This window comes from Mobula birostris, chromosome 8 (genome assembly GCF_030028105.1).
Source record: "Mobula birostris isolate sMobBir1 chromosome 8, sMobBir1.hap1, whole genome shotgun sequence".
NCBI classification, from domain to species: domain Eukaryota; kingdom Metazoa; phylum Chordata; class Chondrichthyes; order Myliobatiformes; family Myliobatidae; genus Mobula; species Mobula birostris.
Genome location: NC_092377.1, coordinates 74,676,037 through 74,699,291, shown reverse-complemented (window position 1 = coordinate 74,699,291; position 23,255 = coordinate 74,676,037). Strand labels below are relative to the sequence as shown.

General features: G+C 40.0%; 1 protein-coding gene across 1 annotated transcript in view; it reads left to right on the top strand.

Annotated features, from left to right (window-relative positions):
• The window catches only part of macrod2 (mono-ADP ribosylhydrolase 2), a 1,223,981-nt gene that overhangs the window by 852,370 nt on the left and 348,356 nt on the right, over positions 1-23,255 (top strand). The window contains exon 7 of the mRNA XM_072265467.1: positions 6,303-6,333. Coding sequence (XP_072121568.1) covers positions 6,303-6,333 — 31 coding nt within the window. The remainder of the gene's footprint in view (positions 1-6,302; positions 6,334-23,255) is intronic.

Below are 23,255 nucleotides of genomic sequence, written 5' to 3'. Positions count from 1 at the left end.
ATTATTTGACGATATGAGTCAAGTGCACCTTTCCTCATTCCCTGTCACGCACTGTTGAACTTCAACATAGGGTTGCCAACTGTCCCGTATTAGCCGGGACATCCCGCATATTGGGGTAAATTGGTTTGTCCCATACAGGACCGCCCTTGTCCCGTATTTCCCCCGCTAAGGTAGAGCGTTCCTAAGAAACCGTTCGTAAGCCAAAATGGCGTAAAGCGAAGAAGCAATTACCATTAATTTATATGGGAAAAATTTTTTAGTGTTCCCAGACCCGAAAAATAAACTACCAAATCATACCAAATAACACATAAAACCTAAAATAATACTAACATATAGTAAAAGCAGGAATGATATGATAAATACACAGCCTATATAAAGTAGAAATAATGTAGGCACAGTGTAGTTTCACTTAACAGAATTGGGAAGATTAAGCCAAAACCGATTTGTAGAAAAAATCGGCATGTACACGCATGCACACTTCACGTTTGCGCACGCAGGTGCCCGCGCAAGGCTTCGTGGTCATGGTAGTCTTTCTCGGGTTAAACACGTGTCCCATATTTAACTGCTACTTTTGTCCCTTATTTTGGAGTGAGAAAGTTGGCAACCCTACCTGAACACCCCCCCCCCCCCCGCCTGGTTGACCGGTCCGCGGTGCAAAAAAGGTTGCGGACCCCTGGGATACAAACACTATAAGATAGTGCAAATTGCTTTTTATGCTTTACTTATGTATAAAATGAAAGGAATAACAGGTTCCAGTTTATAAGCAATTAAATTTAATTGCAAAAGTAAGTTTTCTCTTCAGTTATTCTTTCTGTTGCTTTACATTTATTGAAAAGCAAAACATTCAATGCGAATTCTTAAATGGACCTACTCATTTACTTTCCCTACTATAAATTGAATGAGATTATGTTGGAAAGGAAATGATTATTTGTGACTTATCAGAGCATCTTTCTATTATAGCATTGGGCAGTGAAGTTTATTCTTGTTCAAGTCAATCAGATCGATTTCTGTTTGTTTCTCATAAAGACATGTATTTGTTGAAAATAAAGGTAAAAACTTGTCAGTACTGGAAATTTTAAGTAAAAAGAAAATGTTAGAAATGCTCAGCAATTCAGGTAGCATCTGTGGAATTTAATATGGTATAGAAGTTTTAATGGAGTGACTTTAAACACAGATCAATAACTCTTTTGGCAAGTCTAAGAGGAATCCATGGAATCTGTTTAGGTGTCTAATAATCAATAAGAACTTTGAATAAAAAAGTCTGTAGTTTCCTGGTATATAATATCACATTCAGCTCATTACCTCTATCAAACTTACCAAATATTTCTCATCAGGATGAATTTCAGATATATTTTTTTCCCTGTTCCTCTGTGCAACTGGTTATGGATGCCCAGCTGAAGGACAAATAATGGATACTTCCCTGGCAAGCTGGCAGATTTCAGTCAAAAGTTAAATATGTGTGAACCACAACTGATTTTAGTGTAATTTACAGTAACTAAGTTCCTTGGAAGAAAATAATACCTTAACAAAACATTTGAATATACCAAAGGACAAAGGACTTGTTCAATATCCCAGACTCCAGATATGTTACCCAGGGATCATGCTTAACCCTGCAGTGAACTGTTAGTTGCTTAAATATAGAATATAATTGCACAATAAGAGTGAAACAGACAGCATAAAAGCAGAAGTGAGTGCATGCACTACAGCAACAATCAGTGGGAAGCTTTTAAAAACCAACAGAAGGCAACTAAAAGATTTTTATTATTCTTATTAACGACCTGGGTATGGGGGTAGAAGAGTGGGTTGGTGAGTTTGCAGACGACAGAAAGGTTGGTGGTGTTGTGGATAGTGTAGAGGATTGTCGAAGATTGCGGAGAAACATCGATAGGTTGCAGAAGTGGGCTGAGAAGTGGCAGATGGAGTTCAACCCGGAGGAGTGTGAGGTGGTACACTTTGGAAGGACAAACTCCAAGGTGGAGTACAAAATAAATGGCAGGATACTTGATAGTGCGGGGGAGCAGGGGGATCTGGGGGTACATGTCCACAGATCCCTGAAAGTTGCCTCACAGGTAGATAGGGTAGTTAAGAAAGCTTATGGAGTGTTAGCTTTCATAAGTTGAGGGATAGAGTTTAAGAGTCGCAGGGTAATGATGCGACTCTATAAAACTCTGGTGAGGCCACACTTGGAGTACTGTGTCCAGTTCTGGTCACCTCACTATAGGAAGGATGTGGAAGCATTGGAAAGGGTACAGAGGAGATTTACTAGGATGCTGCCTGGTTTAGAGAGTATGCATTATGATCAGAGATTAAGGGAGCTAGGGCTTTACTCTCTGCAGAGAAGGAGGATGAGAGGAGACATGATAGAGGTATACAAGATATTAAGAGGAATAGATAGAGTGGACAGCTAGCACCTCTTCCCCAGGGCACCACTGCTCAGTACAAGAGGACATGGCTTTAAGGTAAGGGGTGGGAAGTTCAAGGGGGATATTAGAGGAAGGTTTTTTACTCAGAGAGTGGTTGGTGCATGGAATGCACTGCCTGAGTCAGTGGTGGAGGCAGATACACTAGTGAAATATAAGAGACTACTATACAGGTATATGGATGAATTTAAGGTGGGAGGGTTATATGGGAGGCAGTGTTTAAGGGTCTGCATAACATTGTGGGCCGAAGGGGCTGTAGTGTGCTATACTGTTCTATGTTCTTTAAAAAAAAGAGAAAAAAATGAAACATGAAGGTAAGCTAGCCAATAATAATACACCAAAAAATGATACCAAAAGATTTTTCATAAAGTGTAAAAGAAACTCCTTGCAGAGAGTGGCAGGAATTGAACCCGATCTTTGGAATAGCTGGCACTGCAATGCGTTATGCTAGCTACTACGCTACCATCCTCCCTTGATCAGCTGTGATGAAGTGGCAGAGTGGGCTTAATGGGTCGAGTGGCCTAATACTGTATCTATGTTTTATGGTCTTATGCTAACTTGTTGAAATATCATGAGGTTAGTATCATTGTACTGTTTTGAGAATATGAAAGCTCGATTCAGCAGAATATGCACGAGAATACTGAGGCACCAGTTGTACTCACGTCCCCTTGGTCAATTTCATTTCAATCAATGAGTGCAACAGGAAGGTAACTTGCATTCATAAAATACTAGTGACCAAAGATACAATTATTTTCCTGTAAAACCTTTGATTATCCTCGTTGAAGATGGACAGGACCAATGTCTGGTCAAAATATATCTTTTGGGCTGTGCATCTAAGAACATTTAGTTGCAACTCTGCAGAACGTTCTCCAGGATGGATAGGTATCTTAAATGCATTGAGATTTTCACATCAAATTGGTAGATTTGTTAAATTGGTTTATTGTTGTCACATATGCAGTATACAGTGAAAAACTTGGCTTTGCATGTCATCTATATAGATCATTTCCTCACATCAGTATGTTTGGGTAGCAGAACCTGAATAAAGTGACCGTTACAGATAAAGTGCTGTGCAGGCAGACATTACGGTGCAAGTTCAAAAGGAGGTGCATTGTAGGGTCAAGATTCCATGTTATCGTATGAGGGGAGCATTCAATAATCTTACAACAGCAGGATAAAAGCTGACCTTCAGCCTACTGAGAGGTTGGAGAACAGAGAATGTCTGGAGTCGGTGGCGACTTTGATTATGCTGGCAGCTTTACCAAGGCAGCGCAAAGTGTAGACGGTCCATGGAGGGGAGATTGTTTTCCATGATGTGTGGTGCTGTGATCACAATTCTCTGCAGTTTATTGTAGTCATGGACAAAGCAGTTGCCATATCAAGCCATGATATCTTCAGACAGGATGTATTCTATACTGGATCTATAAAAACATGAGGCTTAAAGGGAACATGCCAAATTATAGTCATAGTCATACTTTATTGATCTCGAGGGAAATTGGTTTTCATTACAGTTGCACCTTAAATAATTAAATAGTGATAAAACCATAAATAATTAAATAGTAATATGTAAATTATGCCAGGAAATAAGTCCAGGACCAGCCTATTGGCTCAGGGTGTCTGACCCTCCAAGGAAGGAATTGTAAAATTTGATGGCCACAGGCAGGACTGACTTCCTATGATGCTTTGTGTTGCATCTCGGTGGAATGAGTCTCTGGCTGAATGTACGCCTGTGCCCACCCAGTACATTATGTAGTGGATGGGAGACATTGTCCAAGATGGCATGCAACTTGGACAGCATCCTCTTTTCAGACACCACCGTCAGAGAGTCCAGTTCCATCCCCACAACATCACTGGCCTTGCGAATGAGTTTGTTGATTCTGTTGGTGTCTGCTACCTTCAGCCTGCTGCCCCAGCACACACCAGCAAACATGATAGCACTGGCCACCACAGACTCGTAGAACATCCTCAGCATTGTCCGACAGATGTTAAAGGACCTCAGTCTCCTCAGGAAATAGAGACGGACCCTTCCTGTAGACAGCTTCAGTGTTCTTTGACCAGTCCAGTTTATTGTCAATTCGTATCCCCAGGTATTTGTAATCCTCCACCATGTCCACACTGACCTCCTGGATGGAAACGGGGGTCACTGGTGCCTTAGCTCTCCTCAGGCCTACCACCAGCTCCTTAGTCTTTTTCACATTAAGCTGCAAATTATTTTAGCCTCCTGAAAAAGCAGAGGTGAGTTTTCTTGGAAATGGTGTCGATGTGGTTGGGCCAGGACAGGCTATTCATTCCGATTCATTTATTTGTCACATGTGCATCGAACCATGAAGTGAAATGTGCCATTTGTGTTACCAACACAACCTAAGCATGTTGTGGGGCAGCCTGAAAAATTCACCACACATTCCAGTGCCAACATAGCATGCCCGCGCTGTTCAACAGAATAACACAAGCGACAACAAAAACAATACAACAATAGCAACAAAGCAAAGCAGCAGCAAAACAAGCCCATTTCCTCCATCCCACCTGCCCACCCGCGCACTCAGTCAGACAGGCCCTCCAACCCCAGGACAGGCCGACTGCCCAGCCTCCAGACTCGTGGATATCAAGCTTCTGACTTCCACCAGTGGACGTGCAGACACACTGTTGGTGACGTTCACTCTTTGGAACTTGAACTCTCAATCCTCTTGACTTCAGAACTGTTGAAGTAAACAGGAGGGTGTTCACCACCCCCCGTTCCCGTAGCTCTTTTGTTTTGCTGACATCGAGGGAAAAGTTGTTGTTATGACACCATGTCACTAGGCTCTCTGTCCCCTTCATGTACTCCAGTTCATCATTATTTGTCAACTTGTGATTGCCTTTCATTACTGGATTGACTTAACTGATTCTAAATTGAATTGCTAGACCGAGTATCTCCTCCATTCTGAGTGCTAGACAGATATGTGTTTTAATGCTCAACATGATTTTCTCATTGAGTGCCATTGTAGGACTACATTTCAATAGAACAGAAGCCATTCTTCTCTCTTTGACTGTTGTGCCATTCAATTAGATTATGTTGTAAAGAAATCTGCCTCCCTTTGTTGAAAGATGCAGGAGTGGAGCAATGGTTGCCTACTGTGATTACGATAATATTTCTCAAATATGGAGGATGTCCAACTCTTGCTGTGACTGAGGAATTCAGCTGGTGCCATATTGAAAGAGGCTGAGTGCGAAGAGTGTACAGTTATAGTCAATAGATCCTGTACTGAGATCAATGCAACAGAAAGAACTTGGAGTGTTTTATTTCTAGCATCCCAGTGAACGTAACAGAGAAGTTTTTGCTGGTGTATTCAGGCCACAATAATCATGTGATTAATATTAATAATTAATCTGCCAAATTACTGTTGGCGATGAAAAGATGAGATTGCAAGAATAGGGTTTAGGTCTGAGAGAAGTTAGTTCATGTCAGGGATTCTAAAAGGCATGATTTTGCTATTCCTATCAATCCCATGTGTCCCACTTCACATCCAACTCACTGACTAGCACAGTTGTGTCGTATTTGGTTGGTGTTTTTTGTTACCATACAGAGTGACATGACTCATCTGATTCTTTCAGTTTTCCCTGAACAATTCAAGTTAATGGAAAGTTCAGTTATTTAGTTTTGCCTCATAATTTTCCAAATAAATCTGAAACCAATTGATCATTGAATACACACAATCCTAAAAATAGATACTATTGTGTACCCTCATTATCTACCAATGCTGATTATTCAAATCCATAGTTTATTTCTGAATGACAGACAATCTGGGTTCAGCTGTGCTTTACTGAGTGCTGACTGATTACTTCATTGGATCTGCAATTTTTTTTGTTCTTTCTCTAATTTTTCATTTATTTTTTCTCTAATTGCAGGCATTTCCCTGTATATCCACTGGTATCTATGGTGAGTACAAATTTTTTAGATATTTGTCCAACGATGTGATCTTTCATAATCCAAGAAGCTTTGCAGAAAACCAGACTGCAACTAATTGATATTTTTTTCTGAATTAGTTAATCACTTGTACGATAAGAACCGATGAAGGGTCTTGGCCCAAAACATCGACTCTTTATTCCCCTCCACAGATGCTGTTTGACCAGCTGCGTTCCTCCACCGTTTTCTGTGTGTTGCTCTGGATTTACAACATCTGCAGAATCTCTTGTATCTGTGAAGGAATGTAGCTTTTTTTAATGCTTGTTAAGCCTCTGAACTAAAATGGAAACAAGTCCATTTTATTTCACTTGGTTAATCCTTTCAATAGGGTGGCGGGATGGAGAAACCTCTCTACCAAAGGAGGCGTAAGGCGCTCTTTCCCTCTGCTAACCTGCAGGTCACTGTTGGGCAAGGTGTAGTAGCTGCTTATCTTCCCAATCAGTGTCATGTGAAGCCATGGCAGCAGGTAGTGGATGGTAAAGTGACCAACTGGTGCATATCACAAGTCAGAGTCAGAATCAGAATCAGGTTTATTATCACCGGCATGTGTTGTGAAATTTGTGAACTTAGCGGCAGCAGTTCAATGCAATACATAATATAGAAGAGAAAATAAATAAATAAAAATAATAAATAAATAAATCACTGTATACTTATATTGAATAGATTAAAAAACGTGCAAAAACAGAAATGCTATAAATTAAACAAAAAAAAAGTGAGGTAGCGTCCAAGGGTTCAATGTCCATTTCAGAATCGGATGGCAGAAGGGAAGAAGCTGTTCCTGAATCGCTGAGTCTGTGCCTTCAGGCTTCTGTACCTCCTACCTGATGGTAACAGTGAGAAAAGGGCATGCCCTGGGTGCTGGAGGTCCTTAATAATGGATGCTACCTTTCTGAGACACCAGTCCCTGAAGGTGTCCTGGGTACTTTGTAGGCTAATACTCAGGAATGGAGCTGACTAGGTTTATAACCTTCTGCAGCTTCTTTTGGTCCTGTGCAGTAGCCCCTCCATACCAGACAGTGATGCAGCCTGTCAGAATGCTCTCCACAGTATAACTATAGAAGTTTTTGAGTGTATTTATTGACATGCCAAATCTCTTCAAATGAAGTATAGCCGCTGTCTTACATTCTTTATAACTACATCGATATGTTGGGACCAGGTTAGATCCTCAGAGATCTTGACACCCAGGAACTTGAAACTGCTCACTCTCTCCACTTCTGATCCCTCTATGAGGATTGGTATGTGTTCCTTTGTCTTACCATTCTGGAAGTCCACAAACAGCTCTTTCACCTTACTGACGTTGAGTGCCAGGTTGTTACTGCGGCACCACTTATTTTTCTTAGCCACTGGTATAGTTGTTGCCTTTTTGAAGCAAGTGGGAACTTCCACCCATAGCAGTGAAAGGTTGAAAATGTCCTTGAGTACTCCCATTAGTTGGTTGGCATAGGTATTCCATCTGGAACTTCCACCTTGTGAGGGTTCACTCTCTTTAAAGACAGCCTAACATCGGCCTCTGAGACAGAGATCACAGGGTCATCAGGTGCAGCAGGGATCTTCACAGCTGTTGTTGTGTTCTCCCTTTCACAGCCGGCATAGAAGGTGTTGAGTTCATCACTGCCATTCATGCTATTGGGTTTCACTTTGTAGGAAGTACTGTCTTGCAAACCATGCTAGATTTGTTGTGCATCTGATGTCGCATCCAATCTCACTTGAAATTGTCTCTTCGCCCTTGAAATAGCCCTCCGCAAATCATACCTGGTTTTCTTGTATAAGCCTGGGTTGCCAGACTTGAATGCCACAGATCTAGCCTTCAGCAGACAACATACCTCCTGGTTCATCCACGGCTTTTGTTTGGGAATGTACAGTAAGTTTTTGTAGGCACACACGCATCCACACAGGTTTTAATGAAGTCAGTAACAACTGCAGCATACTCATCCAGGTTCGAAGATGAATCCCTGAATACAGTCCAGTCCACTGATTCAAAGCAGTCCTATAGGCACTCTTGTCCTTCCCTTGTTCATACCTTCTCGCCCCTCACTACTGGTGCTGCAGTCTTTAGTCTCTGCTTATATGCAGGGAGTAGAAGTACAACCAGGTGATCAGACTTCCCGAAGTGAGGGCGAGGTAGGCATTCTTGATGGTGGTGTAACAATTGTCCAGTGTGTTGTTTCCTCTAGTATTGCAAGTGATCTGTTGATGGTAGTTGCTTAGTGATTTTTTTTCAGAGTAGCGTGGTTAAAATCTCCCAAAACAATGCACTAGGATACACTGTTTCATGCATGTTGATCCCATTGCTCAGATCATCTAAAGCCTGATTGATATTGGCCTGAGGTGGAATGTATACTGCTTCCAAAATGACCCCAGAGAACTCCTGTGGCAGGTAAAAAGGACAGCACTTAACTGCTTAGATACTCCAGGTCTGGTGAGCAGAATTGGAACAGCACTGATATATTTGTGCATCGATAAGAGTTGATCATGAGTCATACTCCACCACCTCTGCTTTTGAGAGACTCTATAGATCTATCCTGACAGTGTGAAGTAAACCCGTTGATCTGAATCACTGCATCTGGTATGGAAAGGGTTAACCAGGATTCCGTGAAACAAAGGGCACATGTGGTCCTAATGTTCCTCTGATTCAGCAGCCTAGCTTTGAGATCGTCGATTTTATTCACCAGAGACTGCACATTTGCCAGATAGTCAGTATAGGGAATTTAAAACCCTGTTTCCTTAAATGCATTTCTAACCCCATTCTACAGCCACGCCTCCTCCGTGGACCCTACGTGGGCACTTCCGACCACAATCGGTGTTGTTTCCATCAGTTTTAAGCAGCGATAGTTCATTTCAACGCATTAAGACATCTTTGTTGACTGTACTGACCTTGGAAGCAGTCGTACTTTTTCGCTGTATCAGGCTGAAAGGGAATATTTAATCGTATCCATTGAGATTACTGCTGCTACTCGAGTTGCGCCTAGGCGCCCCAGAAGTCCTGGTTATATAACCACTGATGCCAGGCCAGCAATCTCTGTAGACTATTGATCATGTAAAGGCACTGTCCAGAAGAAGGCAATGGCAAACCACTTATGTAGAAAAATTTGCCAGGTGCAATCACGGTTATGGAAAGACCATGATCACCCATGTATTATGACAGAACATTAAATGAATGAATGAATCGTTTCAATAAATATGTACCCTTCCTTTAATTGTAATTCTGCAGTTTCCATGGCAAATTTATGCCTACACTACTGTAAATATTGCAAGAAAATTGAGAAGCGACCTTGTGATTACAGTGAGGTGATACTTTCTGTGTCACTTAGTGTATCTCTTACTTAGTTCTCTGGGGACTGACAGAAATTGTGCCTGTACCCGACTTCATGATTGAATAATGACATAAAATTGAAGAAGTCAGAATTAGACCAAGCTTTTGAAATAGGAAACCAGAGGAAGATCCAGACCTCAATCATAAACAGCTTGTGTTTACAAAAATGGAGCCTTGAACATTGTAAGATATCCAAAGGTACCTCAGAGGAGCAGCAGCAAATAAAATTTGGCAGTGAACAAATACCAAATATGTGAACGCTACATGTCCAAAACAAAAAGAGAATCCTAATGCTGAGTAATTCAGGAAGCAGTCACGAGAGAGAAGCAAAATATGGATTTCATTGGTCCTAGATCCGATCACCAAGAGTTTGAGAATTTGCAGGGTCTTAAGCAACAGAATAGAATCATGTTTGTGAACCAGCATAACCCCAGCCATGAAATTAAAAACTTTTGATATACAAAAGCAGTCATTAACTATTATTTTAAAACATTTAGATTTAGGGACTTATAGGATGACAACAGACCCTTCTGGCCCAACGAACCTACACACCCAATTACACGCATGTGACCAATTAATCTATTGATCAATACATCTTTGGAATGTGGGAGGAAATCCATGTGGTCACAGGAAGAATACACAAATTCCTTTCCGGCGTCAGCAGGAATCAAACCAGGTTGCTGGCACTGTAAGAACGTTATGCTAGCCGCAATGCTGCTGTGCTGTTCCAGAAAAGAATAACCAAAAAAATCAAAGATCGACGAAAGAACCTTCAAATTTGTTAAATAATTGAAAACATTAAAACTAAATACAAATAAAAGTACTTTATTATTCTTTACATTGATTGGTGCAGCCTTACATCCTCAGTTTAAACATTTTGCAAGTCTAACATATGTAGATCCCGGAACAGATTTCTGACTATGAATGTTGTGGAATTTTAGCTATCTTTTCCACTATCATTGGACTCCATGCAGGTTTCAGAACACAATGCAAACCAGGATATTGTTGGTGGAGTTTTGATGGTAATTTCAGGATGTCCACAACTACACCGGGGTCTTGCATCCTTTTGGTCCTTTAACTGAGAACTTGCAGTGTTTTCGTGCAGAACTCAGGAGATGCTAGGCTATTAACCTGGTGCTTGGCCATTATTTTGGTTGAAGTCTCAGTCTGGCATTTCTACCTTTCTTATATTCTTATTTGTCTAATCAATGCTGAGAACTGCACGTCAAAACACATGAATCTGATTTTTGCCTTAAGTCTACTCCAATGCAGTCATAGATGGGAATAAGACCATATTTTTTTGAATTATTTGTGCTCTTCATTAAAACTATTAAAACACATGATAACAGCTAAATGGTGGAATAGATACATGAAATGAATATTTTGATTGCATTTGCACATGTGCTCACCTTATATGCTAAGTTTAAAAAAACACAGGTTCTATTTTACTTTTCAATTATAATATCCATTAAAGATACTGGTGACCCACTGTTGTACTGGCAACATTCCATATTTTAGGCATTTTATTTCTGACAATCCACTAAATCATACCTGATCATCAGAGGCGGAAGAGTTTATTTACTTTGTAAAGGGCAGAAACAGAATGTTAGAATTTTCAGAGTAAGAGATGAAGTAAAGCAGAATGTTTCACCCCCCCCCCCCCCCAGGGTACTAAATTACTTGACAGGTATGTGTGTGTGTTTAAGAAGCAATGCGATGGTGTCTGGATTAAGTAGGTAATGTGAGAAAGTTGTGTTTGGCCTACTTTAAAGAGCCGAATTACTGGTGTTTTACTGGTTATAAATGTTTAAATATTATTTAGGTTTATCTAGCAAAGTAGTTTTATTTATTTTTAGGGAAATTGCTTGTGGGTCACCAGTTATCCATGTGTTGAGGTGCTCTCACATAAGGAGATCTAGAACTTTGATCTTGTGACAATGGGATTAGGATGGTGGTTCACTTGTACTGGAGCTTGGAAGATGCCCTGTAAACCTTGTGCCCTTGTTTTTGCACATGTGCAGATTGTCTTACATTCCACAGATGGCACACTCTGTACCTTGAGTGCACTAATGGTGGACAGAACGTTTAAGAGAGTGGATCAGCATCAAATTGGTTGTGCTCTAAATGCTGCCTGACCTGCTAAGTTCCTTAAATATTTTGTGTGTATGTCGGTCAAGGGTTTCATCATCTTTGGAATCTCTTGTCTCTAAAATATTCAGTGGGACAGCTAGCATTTGAGAGAGAGAAATGGAATTTACATTTCAGGTTGATGGCTTTTCAGTCCTGTTTTTAATTCAGATTTTTGGCAGCTGCAGCAGTTTATATTAGTTCAAGGTTATGTTTTTGCTCTGTTTTTTCAGTGAACTATCTGAAGTAAGATCCAGATCTATTTTTTATATATTTCATAGTTTTAATATATTTTTAAAATACTCAGGGGTTTGCTATTCAGATCAATGGAGACTTTGGATTTTAGATTAAGAGGTCAACAGTTCATAAGTTCTGTTGCTCAATAACTTCTTCAGATCTTGTGTCTTCCATCTAAATTTCACAGCAATGGAAAACTGCCTCTTGCTATGTATGCTGTAGTATCATGAAGTGAACCAAATGTTGAGTGAAGTACAGTGCGTGGATCACATTTAACAGCAGCAATCAAAATCAAATTTTTTTCCCTTATTTCTTCCTGACTCAGGAACCATCATTAGTGTGCAGATCACTGAAGTACCTTGAAATCATTTCTGTTGTTGAAATGCAAGTTGTTGTGTCTCCAAACAGATTTGAAAATGTGCATGGATGAAATAAAGGATAAAGGATGTTGCAAAAAAGCTTTGTTTGTTGGCTGGTACTTTGATACACTTCATACTTGAAATATATCAAATTGACTTTACGCAGTGATGTGTGTGTAAATTTGATACTTTGATACAGCTATTTTAAATTAAAAAAGCTTATTGCAAGAACTCTTTGAAACATTTCTCCTGTTTCAAAATCACCATTATGCTGGAAAATGGGAGTGATTCACAATGGTGCTCTCCCAAGCACTGTTAATTAGGCAACACCAGAATCTGACCTGCCCTTCCAAGCTCTAATTGCTATAAACTTTAAGATCTGTTTAATTGTTTTCCTCACCTGTGACCATGCAAAAGTGTTAATGTAGAAAATATGAAGTGAACTTAGTGTGCCAGAGGCATCATTAGCTGTGGGGTCTCTTTCAGAAGAGCTGATGATTAATAGACCATTAGAACTTCGCATCATTTAGGAGTCTATGAGTATTAGTGTGTGTTCTGTAAAACAAAGATCTTACTCCCAGATCTGAGGGAAACAGTCTTGGCTCATAATATCAGTCCAGAGTACCTAATTGCCTGTTCGGAAATTGTAGAAGATGTTTGTGAATGCATTAATGTGAAAGCTAAAAGGGAATCTTCAAAGAAGTTCAGGGTTTCTCAGGCTACAATTTAAAAAAAACTCATGATTTTTGTTCTCCATTACGCCACATTCAACATTGTGGACCTAAGGTTCGACCACCACTAGACTGCCAGCCTTGAACTAATGTCACAGGATCATAGGACAGAGAAACAGGCTCTTCGGCCCGACTGGGCCATGCCAACCTAGCTTCGCATTTGCCCGGTTTTGGCCCAGATCCCTCTAAAGCTTTCCTATCCATGTACCTGCCCAAGTACCTTTTAAGTGTTGTTAATATGCTTACTTCCGCTGGCAGCTCATTCTACATATTGACTATCCCTGGGTGGAAAAGTTTCCTACTCACCCCTCTCACCTTAAATCTATGACCTCTAATTCTTGATTCTCAAGGATTTCCTGGGGAGAGGACTGTGTGCCATGACATGGTCTGTGTCCCTCATAATTTTTACATCTCTACAACATTATCCCTTGTTCTCCTACACTCCAATGAAAAAGAAGTTCCAACCTGCTCAACCTGTCTTCATAACCCAGCCCCTCAAGCCCTAACATATATGTCCTCTGAACTCTTTTCAGCTTTCACCAGCCTATCTACCTGCAGTGCCACTTTGATGGAACCAGAGAGTTCTACAACACTCCCCAAGGCCTTGCTGTTGACTGTGAAAGTCCTACCTTCACTTTCCTTCCTAAAATGCCTGACTTTCTTGGCTTGGTATTGAAACTCCAATGCCCAGAAACAGAAAAGTCTGCAGAAAGTTGTGAATATAGACCAGTCCATCATAAGAAAGCCCTCCCCACCACTGAGCACCTTTACCATAGAAACTACAGCACAGAAACAGGCCTTTTGGCCCTTCTTGGCTAAAACATTGAGTGTTGCCACAAGAAACTAACATACATCATCAAGGACTCCTACCATCGAGGCTATGCTCTTTTCCAGCTACTACCGTTGGATAGGAGCGACAGGAGCCTTATGTCCCACACCACCAGGGTCAGGAACACTTATTCCCCTACAATCATAAGGTTCCTGAACCAGCATGGATAACTTCACTCACCACAACACTGAACTGATCCCACAACCTACAATCTCGCTTTCATATCTTGTGAGTGAGCAAATCATGTTCTCAGTATTATTTATTCTTTATTTGCACAATTTGTCTTCTTTTGCATATTGGTTTGTTTATGCATAGTTTTTCATAAATACCATTGTATTTACTTATTTTCCTTTAAATGCTAGCAAGAAAGTGAATCTCAATGTAGTAAATAACATATCATACTTTGACGGTAAATTTACTTTGACTTTGACTTAAATGCAACACCTTGCATTTATCTGAATTAAACTCCATTGTCCATTCCTCTATCAATTTACCCAGCTGATCAAGATCCCTCTGTAAATCCTGATAATCATGTTCACTGTCAACCACCCTACCTAGTGTGGTGCCTTGAGCATTCTATTCCAAATCATTGATGTAGATGACAAATAGCAATTCTATGTTCTTTCCAAATTTAATTTGTCAACAATAGTGAACAAAAAGCAAAGTCTGCTATGTGCCTACTGGTGGAAAAATTTTATTGTCCTTCATACATGTTGGATACCTGTTCTTTTTGCTTAAAGCATTTGCATGTTGCCAGGATTTGGGAATCAGGGAAGAAAACCTGGAGATGATGGAATCATGAAGATGCCTCGGCAGATATGTGTGATTAAAACTGGCTTGTGCCATCTTTCGAGTATTAAACCTTCTTAATTTCTGCCACATATTGTGTTTTATGTGCTGCATAATTTTCTGTTGCCTTTTGTTCCGGAATAAAAAAGCCAAAGGGAGCCCATTCAGTTATCATATCTGCGGCTGCTCCTTAAGAGAGCTAACAAAATTGTTCTGCAGTCTTCCCTTTCTTTCCAAAGCAGTGATGAATTTTCCTCTTTCAGGTTTTTATCCAATTCTCTTTTGAAAACTACAATTGCTTTTTTGGAACCTTGAAGATTCCATCACTCTTTCAGAATAGTATATTCAAGTAAATCTAGCTTGTAAGAAGTAAGAATCATTTCGAACAATTTCAATATTTCACAGTTCTATTCTCAAATTTAAAGGGGTGTGTATCATCTTTTCAGTCTGGAAATTTTGCAGGGACAGATAAAAATCATTTCCAAATGCTTTGTTCTATGTTTCCACTCCACTAACTGCAAATGGATTTGAAATTACACGTTTGGGATTGCTTTCTTGGTATCTTGAAGATCCAGGTGTAGCGTAATTTCAAGACCTAAAATGGAAGTAGGGTGTTAGTTGGTAACTAAAGTGTGAGAGTGCAATAGATAAAACCAGACTCTTTTCATGCTTGTAAAACTTTTCTGAAGATTAGAGGGTTCTTCTGCAAACAGCAATTTACGGCAGCTCTGGTGTTAGGTTTATATATAAGCTTAAAAGGTTTTCATTAACTAGAGACGTGGAGTTCGATCAGAGATTAGCAAAAGTGCAGTAGAATAGGGTCAAGGGCTGAATAACCCACTGATGTTTTCTGTGCTTCTTTTGTGGCACCTGCACATCTTTACGAAATTGGAATCAGGTGTTTTATCACTGATATATGTCATGAAACTTGTCATGACAAAATCAGCCATGATGCAGGCTCAATGATCGGAATAGCCTCATTATGATCCTATGTTTTATGGTCTAAGTCCATGAAAAAATGTTGGAAATCATGGATTACCTTCTGTATCTTGAGGTCCACTTCTCTTTGAAAGCAAATGCTGACAAAGTAAGTGGATAAATGTCAGCATCCTTTGCTCAGCTGATATCACCAGCCTTGAGGACTGAGTTACTCTCTATGGGCTCTGTTCAGGCAATGTCATTCACATCCCTGATACCAGACTCACTAAACTGACACTCTGTTCTGAACTCTGTCATGGGAAGATTTTACTTTATGAAACTAATTAACGATAATCTCAAAGCCAGCTTGGTGCAAGTGCAGTCTCATCACTGAATTGCGGGCATCCTGACACAAAGTGGCAGTGTAGCATTCGGGAACTATTGGAACCTTGAGTCACTTTGTTTGGAACACACAAAAGCCCAACATAAATGGTAGAGAAATCCCAAACTACCAATCAAGTACTTCCTGCCCCAGTTAGGTCCTGTATCGGTCTGCTCAGCCACCTCAGCTGGAGCGGAAGCAAGTCATGCTTGACACTGTTTGAAAGAATGCAATTGTTTTGTTCGTGCTTTTTGGTTATTCTGTAAAACTATTTTTCTTCTATGTAGCCCATGTTTTGTAAGTACTATGGAAATTCCATGAATGCTACTGGAATTAATCTGAGCAGAGGAGATTCAGAGGCTGCTCTTGAAATTTATTTTGTAATTTTTATTTTAACTGCTATGGCGTTTGAGTTCTAAAGTCCCTCTTTTATTATGCCCAGTAGCTGTTGATGCTTTTAAGTTTCTTACCAAGATTTATTTAAAGCAAGAATGCTAAAGGAGCTGTACTATACAGAGGATAATAGCTGGCTCCCAGTGTGTTATCAGATTGTGGCAGGTAGCGTTCAGATGAAGTTTAGAACAGCTGGAGTGAAATAATAAAGGCCCTGTGAAACAAGAGATTAAATTGCTGCCATATCGCACAAAATAGAAACCAGCTGTGCCTTTCTTAGAATGGAAATTTGAATCATACATTCAATTCAAGTTCTTGTATGGTTGTTGAAGGTTACAGGACTGTGAGAAAAAAATGCAAACACCCTTTATAACACAGACAAGAGTAAGATTCTATGCTTGACCAATGGTCCTGTTGTGTCAATTGACTAAAAAATAAACCACCTCAAATGGTACTTTTGTTAATGGAATTTCAATTATATTGGACCACATTTACCATTAATGGTAAATTATTTTACTGTTATGATGGATTAAGTTTGGCACCAAATTTTGGCATATACAAAAGATCAGAAATTCATCTGTTTTTAATGTGGATATCTTGAAAGATCAACTGAAGGTTCAGCTTGTGTTGGTGCTTCCTCCATTCATGTCTAGATTCATTTTTGACTGTTGTGGTCAATAATCATTACCATCAAACATTCTCTCGTGCCTGAAAAACTTATTTTGTCTGTGTGGAATCTCATTCCTTCCACATTTAATTGTGATTTGGTACTTTTAAAGCAACAAAAATGCTTTAACTTATTTCCTTTATTCCTGTAATACCTCAGCTTTATTAACTTGCTTGTCCCCATCTTATCTCTCATTGTAGGTATGATTTAAATTTAATTACTACATTCTATTTTGAAACCTGCACTTAGAACATCATTCTTGGAAACATAAACTAAATCTGCAAGATAGTGGCTTAAAGTTTGCACCCTACTTCTGAAATATAATCTATCAAATTAGTATTTTAGCTCTATCAAATATTTCTCCATGTAGGAATGATTGAGACAAAAATCTGTTTGAAAAGGAAAAGAATGAAATCCCAAATGGTAAATGCAGTATGTTTAAGTAAAATCAAGCAAATAATTCCCTTTGATTAGAAAACCATGCCTTTCTCTATTGCAAATTCCAAAATGTACAAAATAAAGTCTCTGAAATCAATATGCATTGAACATAGTAATGAACCCAAATGCCCCTGATTGATATTTCAGGACCACTGTCCATGTTCATCAATGCCTTTTCTTCACAAGGTGTCAAGTGTGAGATTCCCTCAGTAATATAGTTACATTCTGCTTTGTATGTGACACCACACATCAGGAAGGATATATGATAGAGTATTAGAGGAATAAGATAGTTTCACCGGAACGCTGTCTGCTCTAAAGGGGTTACATTATGAGGGTAATTTGCATAGATCAGGTATCTATTCCTTGGAAAAAAAAGTAAGGTGAATGGGGGTTGGCTACTGATGAGCAGTGGACACACTTACTATGGGGTAGAACCCTTTATATCCTTGTATCCTATATTCAATTCTATGCAGCTTCAACTAAGCATGGGTCGTTTTCTTTTTGTGCTTGCATGAAACCACAGAATTAAAGTTGATAGTGAAATTTGTTTCTATAGTTATAGTGTGCAAGTGCATAAATATTGTTATTATTAATACCAGTTCACAGTCAGAGTCATAAAACATGGAAACAGGCCCTTAGGCCCAATTGGTCCATGACAACCAAGATTCCAATCTAAGCTGATTCCACTTGCCTGTGTTTACTACCTTTTTTAAATGTTATATTTAGACCTGCCTCAACCATTTCTTCTGGCAGTTCATTCCATATCCCACCACACTAGGGGTGGAAAAGTTATCCCTCAGGTCCAATTAAATCTCTCCACTCGCACCTTAAACCTAGGGCCTCTAGTGCTTGAGTTCCCAGCACAAGAAAAAAAGACTATGTGCATTCAACTTAGCTACACTCTACATGACTTTATGCACCTTTATATGATCACCCATTATTATCCAATATTCTAGTGAAGAAAAGTCCCGGCCTGTCCAATCTCTCTCCATAACTCCATTATGCAGCAACATCTTTGTAAATCTGTTCTGCACTTTTTCTAGCTTAAAGACATTTTCTGTATAGCAGGGTGACCAAAACTGAACACAATATTCCAAATGCTGCTTTACTGCAGTGTAACATCTCATCTTGTGTACTCGGTGCCCTATCAGATGAAGGCCTGCATGTCAAAACCTGCCTAAACCACCTTGGCTACCTGCAATGCCACTTCAACAGAATCACGTACAGTACTTATACTCCTGGTCGCTCAGTTGTACAACACTCCCAGGACCCTGCCATTGCCTCTGAGAGTTCTATTCCCATTTCTTTTCCCAAAGTAACATGTCGCAGTTATCCAAATTAAACTCCATTTATCACTGCCAGTCTGAGGAACAACTTTCCACCATCACCCTCTACCATCAAACCAGTTGTGTATCCAACTAACTAGCTCTCCCTGGACCTAACTTTCCATAGCAGCTGCTATGTGCAACCTTATCAAAGGCCTTGCTGAAGTCCATATAGACTATGTCTCCCCTCATTGACCTACCAGGTTGCATCTTCAAAAAAACTCAGTCAAATTTACTATCAAATTCATGAGACATGTTCTCTTGCATGCAATCGGTAATCAACCCTTATCTGTTCAAATATTTATCTTATCCTTAGAATCCCCTTTACAAACTTGCCTTCACAAATGGTAGATTTACTGGTCTTTACTTCCCTGATTTTTTTTTCTTGCAGCCCAGCTTATATAAAAGTACAATATTAGCCACCTTTAGTCTTCTGGCTTGTTGCACATTGTTAATAATGATGCATATATCTCAGCCAGAACATGTGCAATTTCTTCTCTAGCTTTCCACAGTATTTGTGATGAACTTGATCAGGCTCTGGAGATTTGTCTACCATCATATGCGTTAAGACATCAGCACCTCCTCTGATGTAATGCGGACTATCAAATGAGTCTTTGGGTATTGGAGAGACGTTCAAAAAGAAATGAGAAGGGTAAAAAGAGAACACAGAAAATAGAACCTTGGAAGACAGAATTAAGAAGAATCCTAAAACTTTGAAGAAGCAAGAGCATAGCTCATAAGAGAATAGGTCTCCTCTGGGACCAAAGCGATAATCAGCGTGTGGAACCAGTGGATATAAATGAGGTCCAAATTGAAAAATTTGCATTGGTATTCACCAGGGAGAAGTAAGTGAAGGCTGGATAGTTAAGAGAGGGGTACACTAATATTCTGGAACATATTTATATCAGGAAGAAGGTAGGGTTAGAAATATTAGCACATATTATAGTGGATTAATTGCAAGCATCTTGAGATCTATCCCCAGAAGCTAATGGAAGCAAGGGAGAAGATTTCTGGGGCTCTGATATAATTTTTTGCATTTTCAGTAATGATGGAAGTGGTACCAGAAGACTGGAGGAAGCTAATGTTGCCCCTTCCTCAAAAAAGGGCGTAAAGATAACCCTATGAGGACAAGCCAATGAGTCTTACCTCAGTAGTAGGGAATTTATTGGAGAAGATTTATGTTCACGTGAGAAGTCTGGGACTGATCAGTAGGAGTCAGTGATTTTGTGCAGGGGGAGAGTATGAGAGCAAGTCTCATAATCTGTGTAAATATTTTGAAGAGGCACTGTAATTTAGAAAGTCGATGAAGGCAGAGCAGTAAATATGGTTTAAATAGATTTTAGTAAGGACTTTAAAAATGTCGCACACAATGGACTGGTCCATAAAGTTACTATGCAAGGGATCCAGGGGATGTTGGCAAATGGATTCAAAGTTGGCTGGGTGGTAGGAGTTATATACACACTTGTGTATATATACAGGTGTCGCCCGCTTTTCGAACGTTCGCTTTACGAAACCTCACTGTTACGAAAGACCTACATTAGTACCTTGTTTTCGTTTTCAAAAGGTGTTTTCACTGTTACGAAAAAAAGCAGCGCGCGATAAAAAATTCAGTGCGCGAATAAAAGCAGCGCACAATTAAAGGCAGCGCACGCCCCGAGCAGCTGCTTCTCCCCCGGATTCAGCACGGCATTGCTTAAACACATGCCTCTGAGTAGTCATTTGCAAGATGAGTTTTATGGTGTCGGAAGAGCCTGAAAGAACTCGTAAGGGTGTTACACTTAGCGTAAATTTAGACATAGTTAAGCGTTTCGATCGTGGTGAACGAAGCAAGGACAAAGTGAGTTTGGCTTGCAGAAGGTGACGAAGATGATGTTGAAGAGGTTTTGGCATCCCATGACCAAGAACTGATAGATGAAGAGCTGATGCAATTGGAAGAAGAAAGGATAACAATCGAAATCGAATTCATTAGCGAAATGAATGTGAAGCAACTGCATGAGATTTTCGCTGCAATGATAAAGTACGACTTTAATTTTGAAAGGGTATGTAGGTTTAGGGGATATTTGCAAGATGGGTTGAGTCCTTACAAAGAACTGTATGATAGAAAAATGCGCGAAGCTCAGCAGTCAAGCAAGTCTTCCACATCAGCCACAGCAGACAATGAACCTCGACCTTCGACATCGAGGCGGGCAGTCATAGGAGAAGATGAGCTGACTGCTCTAATGGACACAGACGACGAGATGACACCCTAGTGTCCCACCACCACAACACCTAGGCCGTGGACAGATACTGTACCTATTCGCGGAGAATGCAGCAATAGCCGGGAGGAACACAGCACATCTTTAAGAAAAAATCCAAAATAAACATGCTAATTAATTAGGTGCCACCCAACACGTAATTGTCGGCCCAGATCAGAGACCACGCAATCGGAAATCGGCCCTGATCTGGGCCGACAATTACGTGTCGGGCGGCACCTAATTAATTAACATGTTTATTTCGGCTTTTTTCTTAAAGATGTGCTGGGTGCCTCCCGGCTACCGCTGGACCCCTGCGTGCTTCGCGGATCGGTATCAGTCGGTGCCTGGAGGGTGGGGGCCACTGCACCACCCAAACTCCAACTCAGTCTATTATGCCATCATCAGTGTGCTCTGCGCTGTCTTCCCAATTCCAGTAAGTGATACTACACTGTACATACATTATTTCTACTTTATATAGACTGTGTATTTTTACGTGTTAATTGGTATGATTTGGCAGCTTCATAGCTTAAAGGTTACTGGAGAGAGTTTGCGCCGTGTTTTTGCCAACAGCGCTTGGGTGAGATTTTCTGCCGATGGTGCTTGCATGAGATTTTCGCTACGGAGAACAGTTCAGTAATGATTGTGGAAAAGTATTTCTACTTTATATAGGCTGTGTATTTATCATATCATTCCTGCTTTTACTATATGTTACTGTTATTTTAGGTTTTATGTGTTATTTGGCATGATTTAGTAGGTTATTTTTGGGTCTGTGAACGCTCACAAAATTTTCCCATATAAATAAATGGTAGTTACTTCTTCGCTTTACGACATTTCGGCTTACAAACCGTTTCATAGGAACGCTTTACCTTCGGATGGTGGGGGAAACCTGTACATGCGCGCGTGCGTGCACACACACACACACACACACACACACACACACACACACACACACACTCTCACTCATTTGCTCACTCACTCACTCTACAGATCCTAGGTAATGAAGAAGATTGACGAAGTGTAGAGTGTGACGTGGATCAATTCGAAAGGTGGCAAAGTGGTGGCAGATGAAATTTAATTGAGACAAGTGTGAACTTATGCACAAAGTCAAATTCTAAGAGGACACTTGGAGTAAATCTCAGGGACCTTAAGAGCATTGATGAGCAAAGAAACCTTGGGGTGCAAGTTAATAGATCCCTGAAAGTGGCATGGAGGATGAAAAAGGCATTCAGTATGCATGCTTCCAAAGGCTGAGGCATTGAGCATTAAGAGTTGGGGCAGAAGACATAAGAGCAGTGTAAGATCCATTGAGTATGCTCCACCATTCAATTATGGCTGACTTATTATCCCTTTCAAACCCATTCTTGTGCCTTCACCCCATAACCTTTGACACACTGACTAATCAAGGACCTATCAACTTCTGCTATAAATGTAGCCAATGACCTGGAGTGCAGTTTCAAATGTGCTTACGCACAACACTATTCAGGACAAACTAGTTTCCATCATTGGACCTCTATCCACCATTTTTGACATTCACTATCTCTATTCACAAAAATTTACCTGTGCGACATCTATATGACACATGGTAATAATTAGTTAATGCCACCTCCCGAACACAAAGCCACTATCAACTGGAAAAAGGTGACATTCAGTAAATGGGAATATTGCCATCTGCAAAACACACCTCACATTATACTATCTTGACTTTGAAATACATTATTGCTATTTTTTTGCTGATAGGCCACAATGTTAAAACTCCCTACCAGATAGCATTGTAGGGAGATTTTTACCAGAATTGCACTGATTCCAGCAGGTGGCTAGCTACCACTTTTGAAGGACAACTAGGAATGAGCAAGAGTGTGATCGATATAACTCTACATGAATAAATATGAAAGTAAATTCATCAAGTAAAGCCTGTTTGCAGTATGGAAGCCAATGACCTAGGTTACCAAGTAAGTGCAGGCTCCTGGATTATTATTATTGTGGAATGAAAAATGCAGTGTTATGTCATAGGTCAATTTAATGCTGTGTTATTTTCATTTAGATTGTACAATATTGTGACCTAGAAAAGCAACAATAATAAAATCTGCTTTGGTTGCTTAAGTCCACAGGAAAATTGTGCTGACTGGGTGTTCAGAAATTCAGCACTTAAAAAT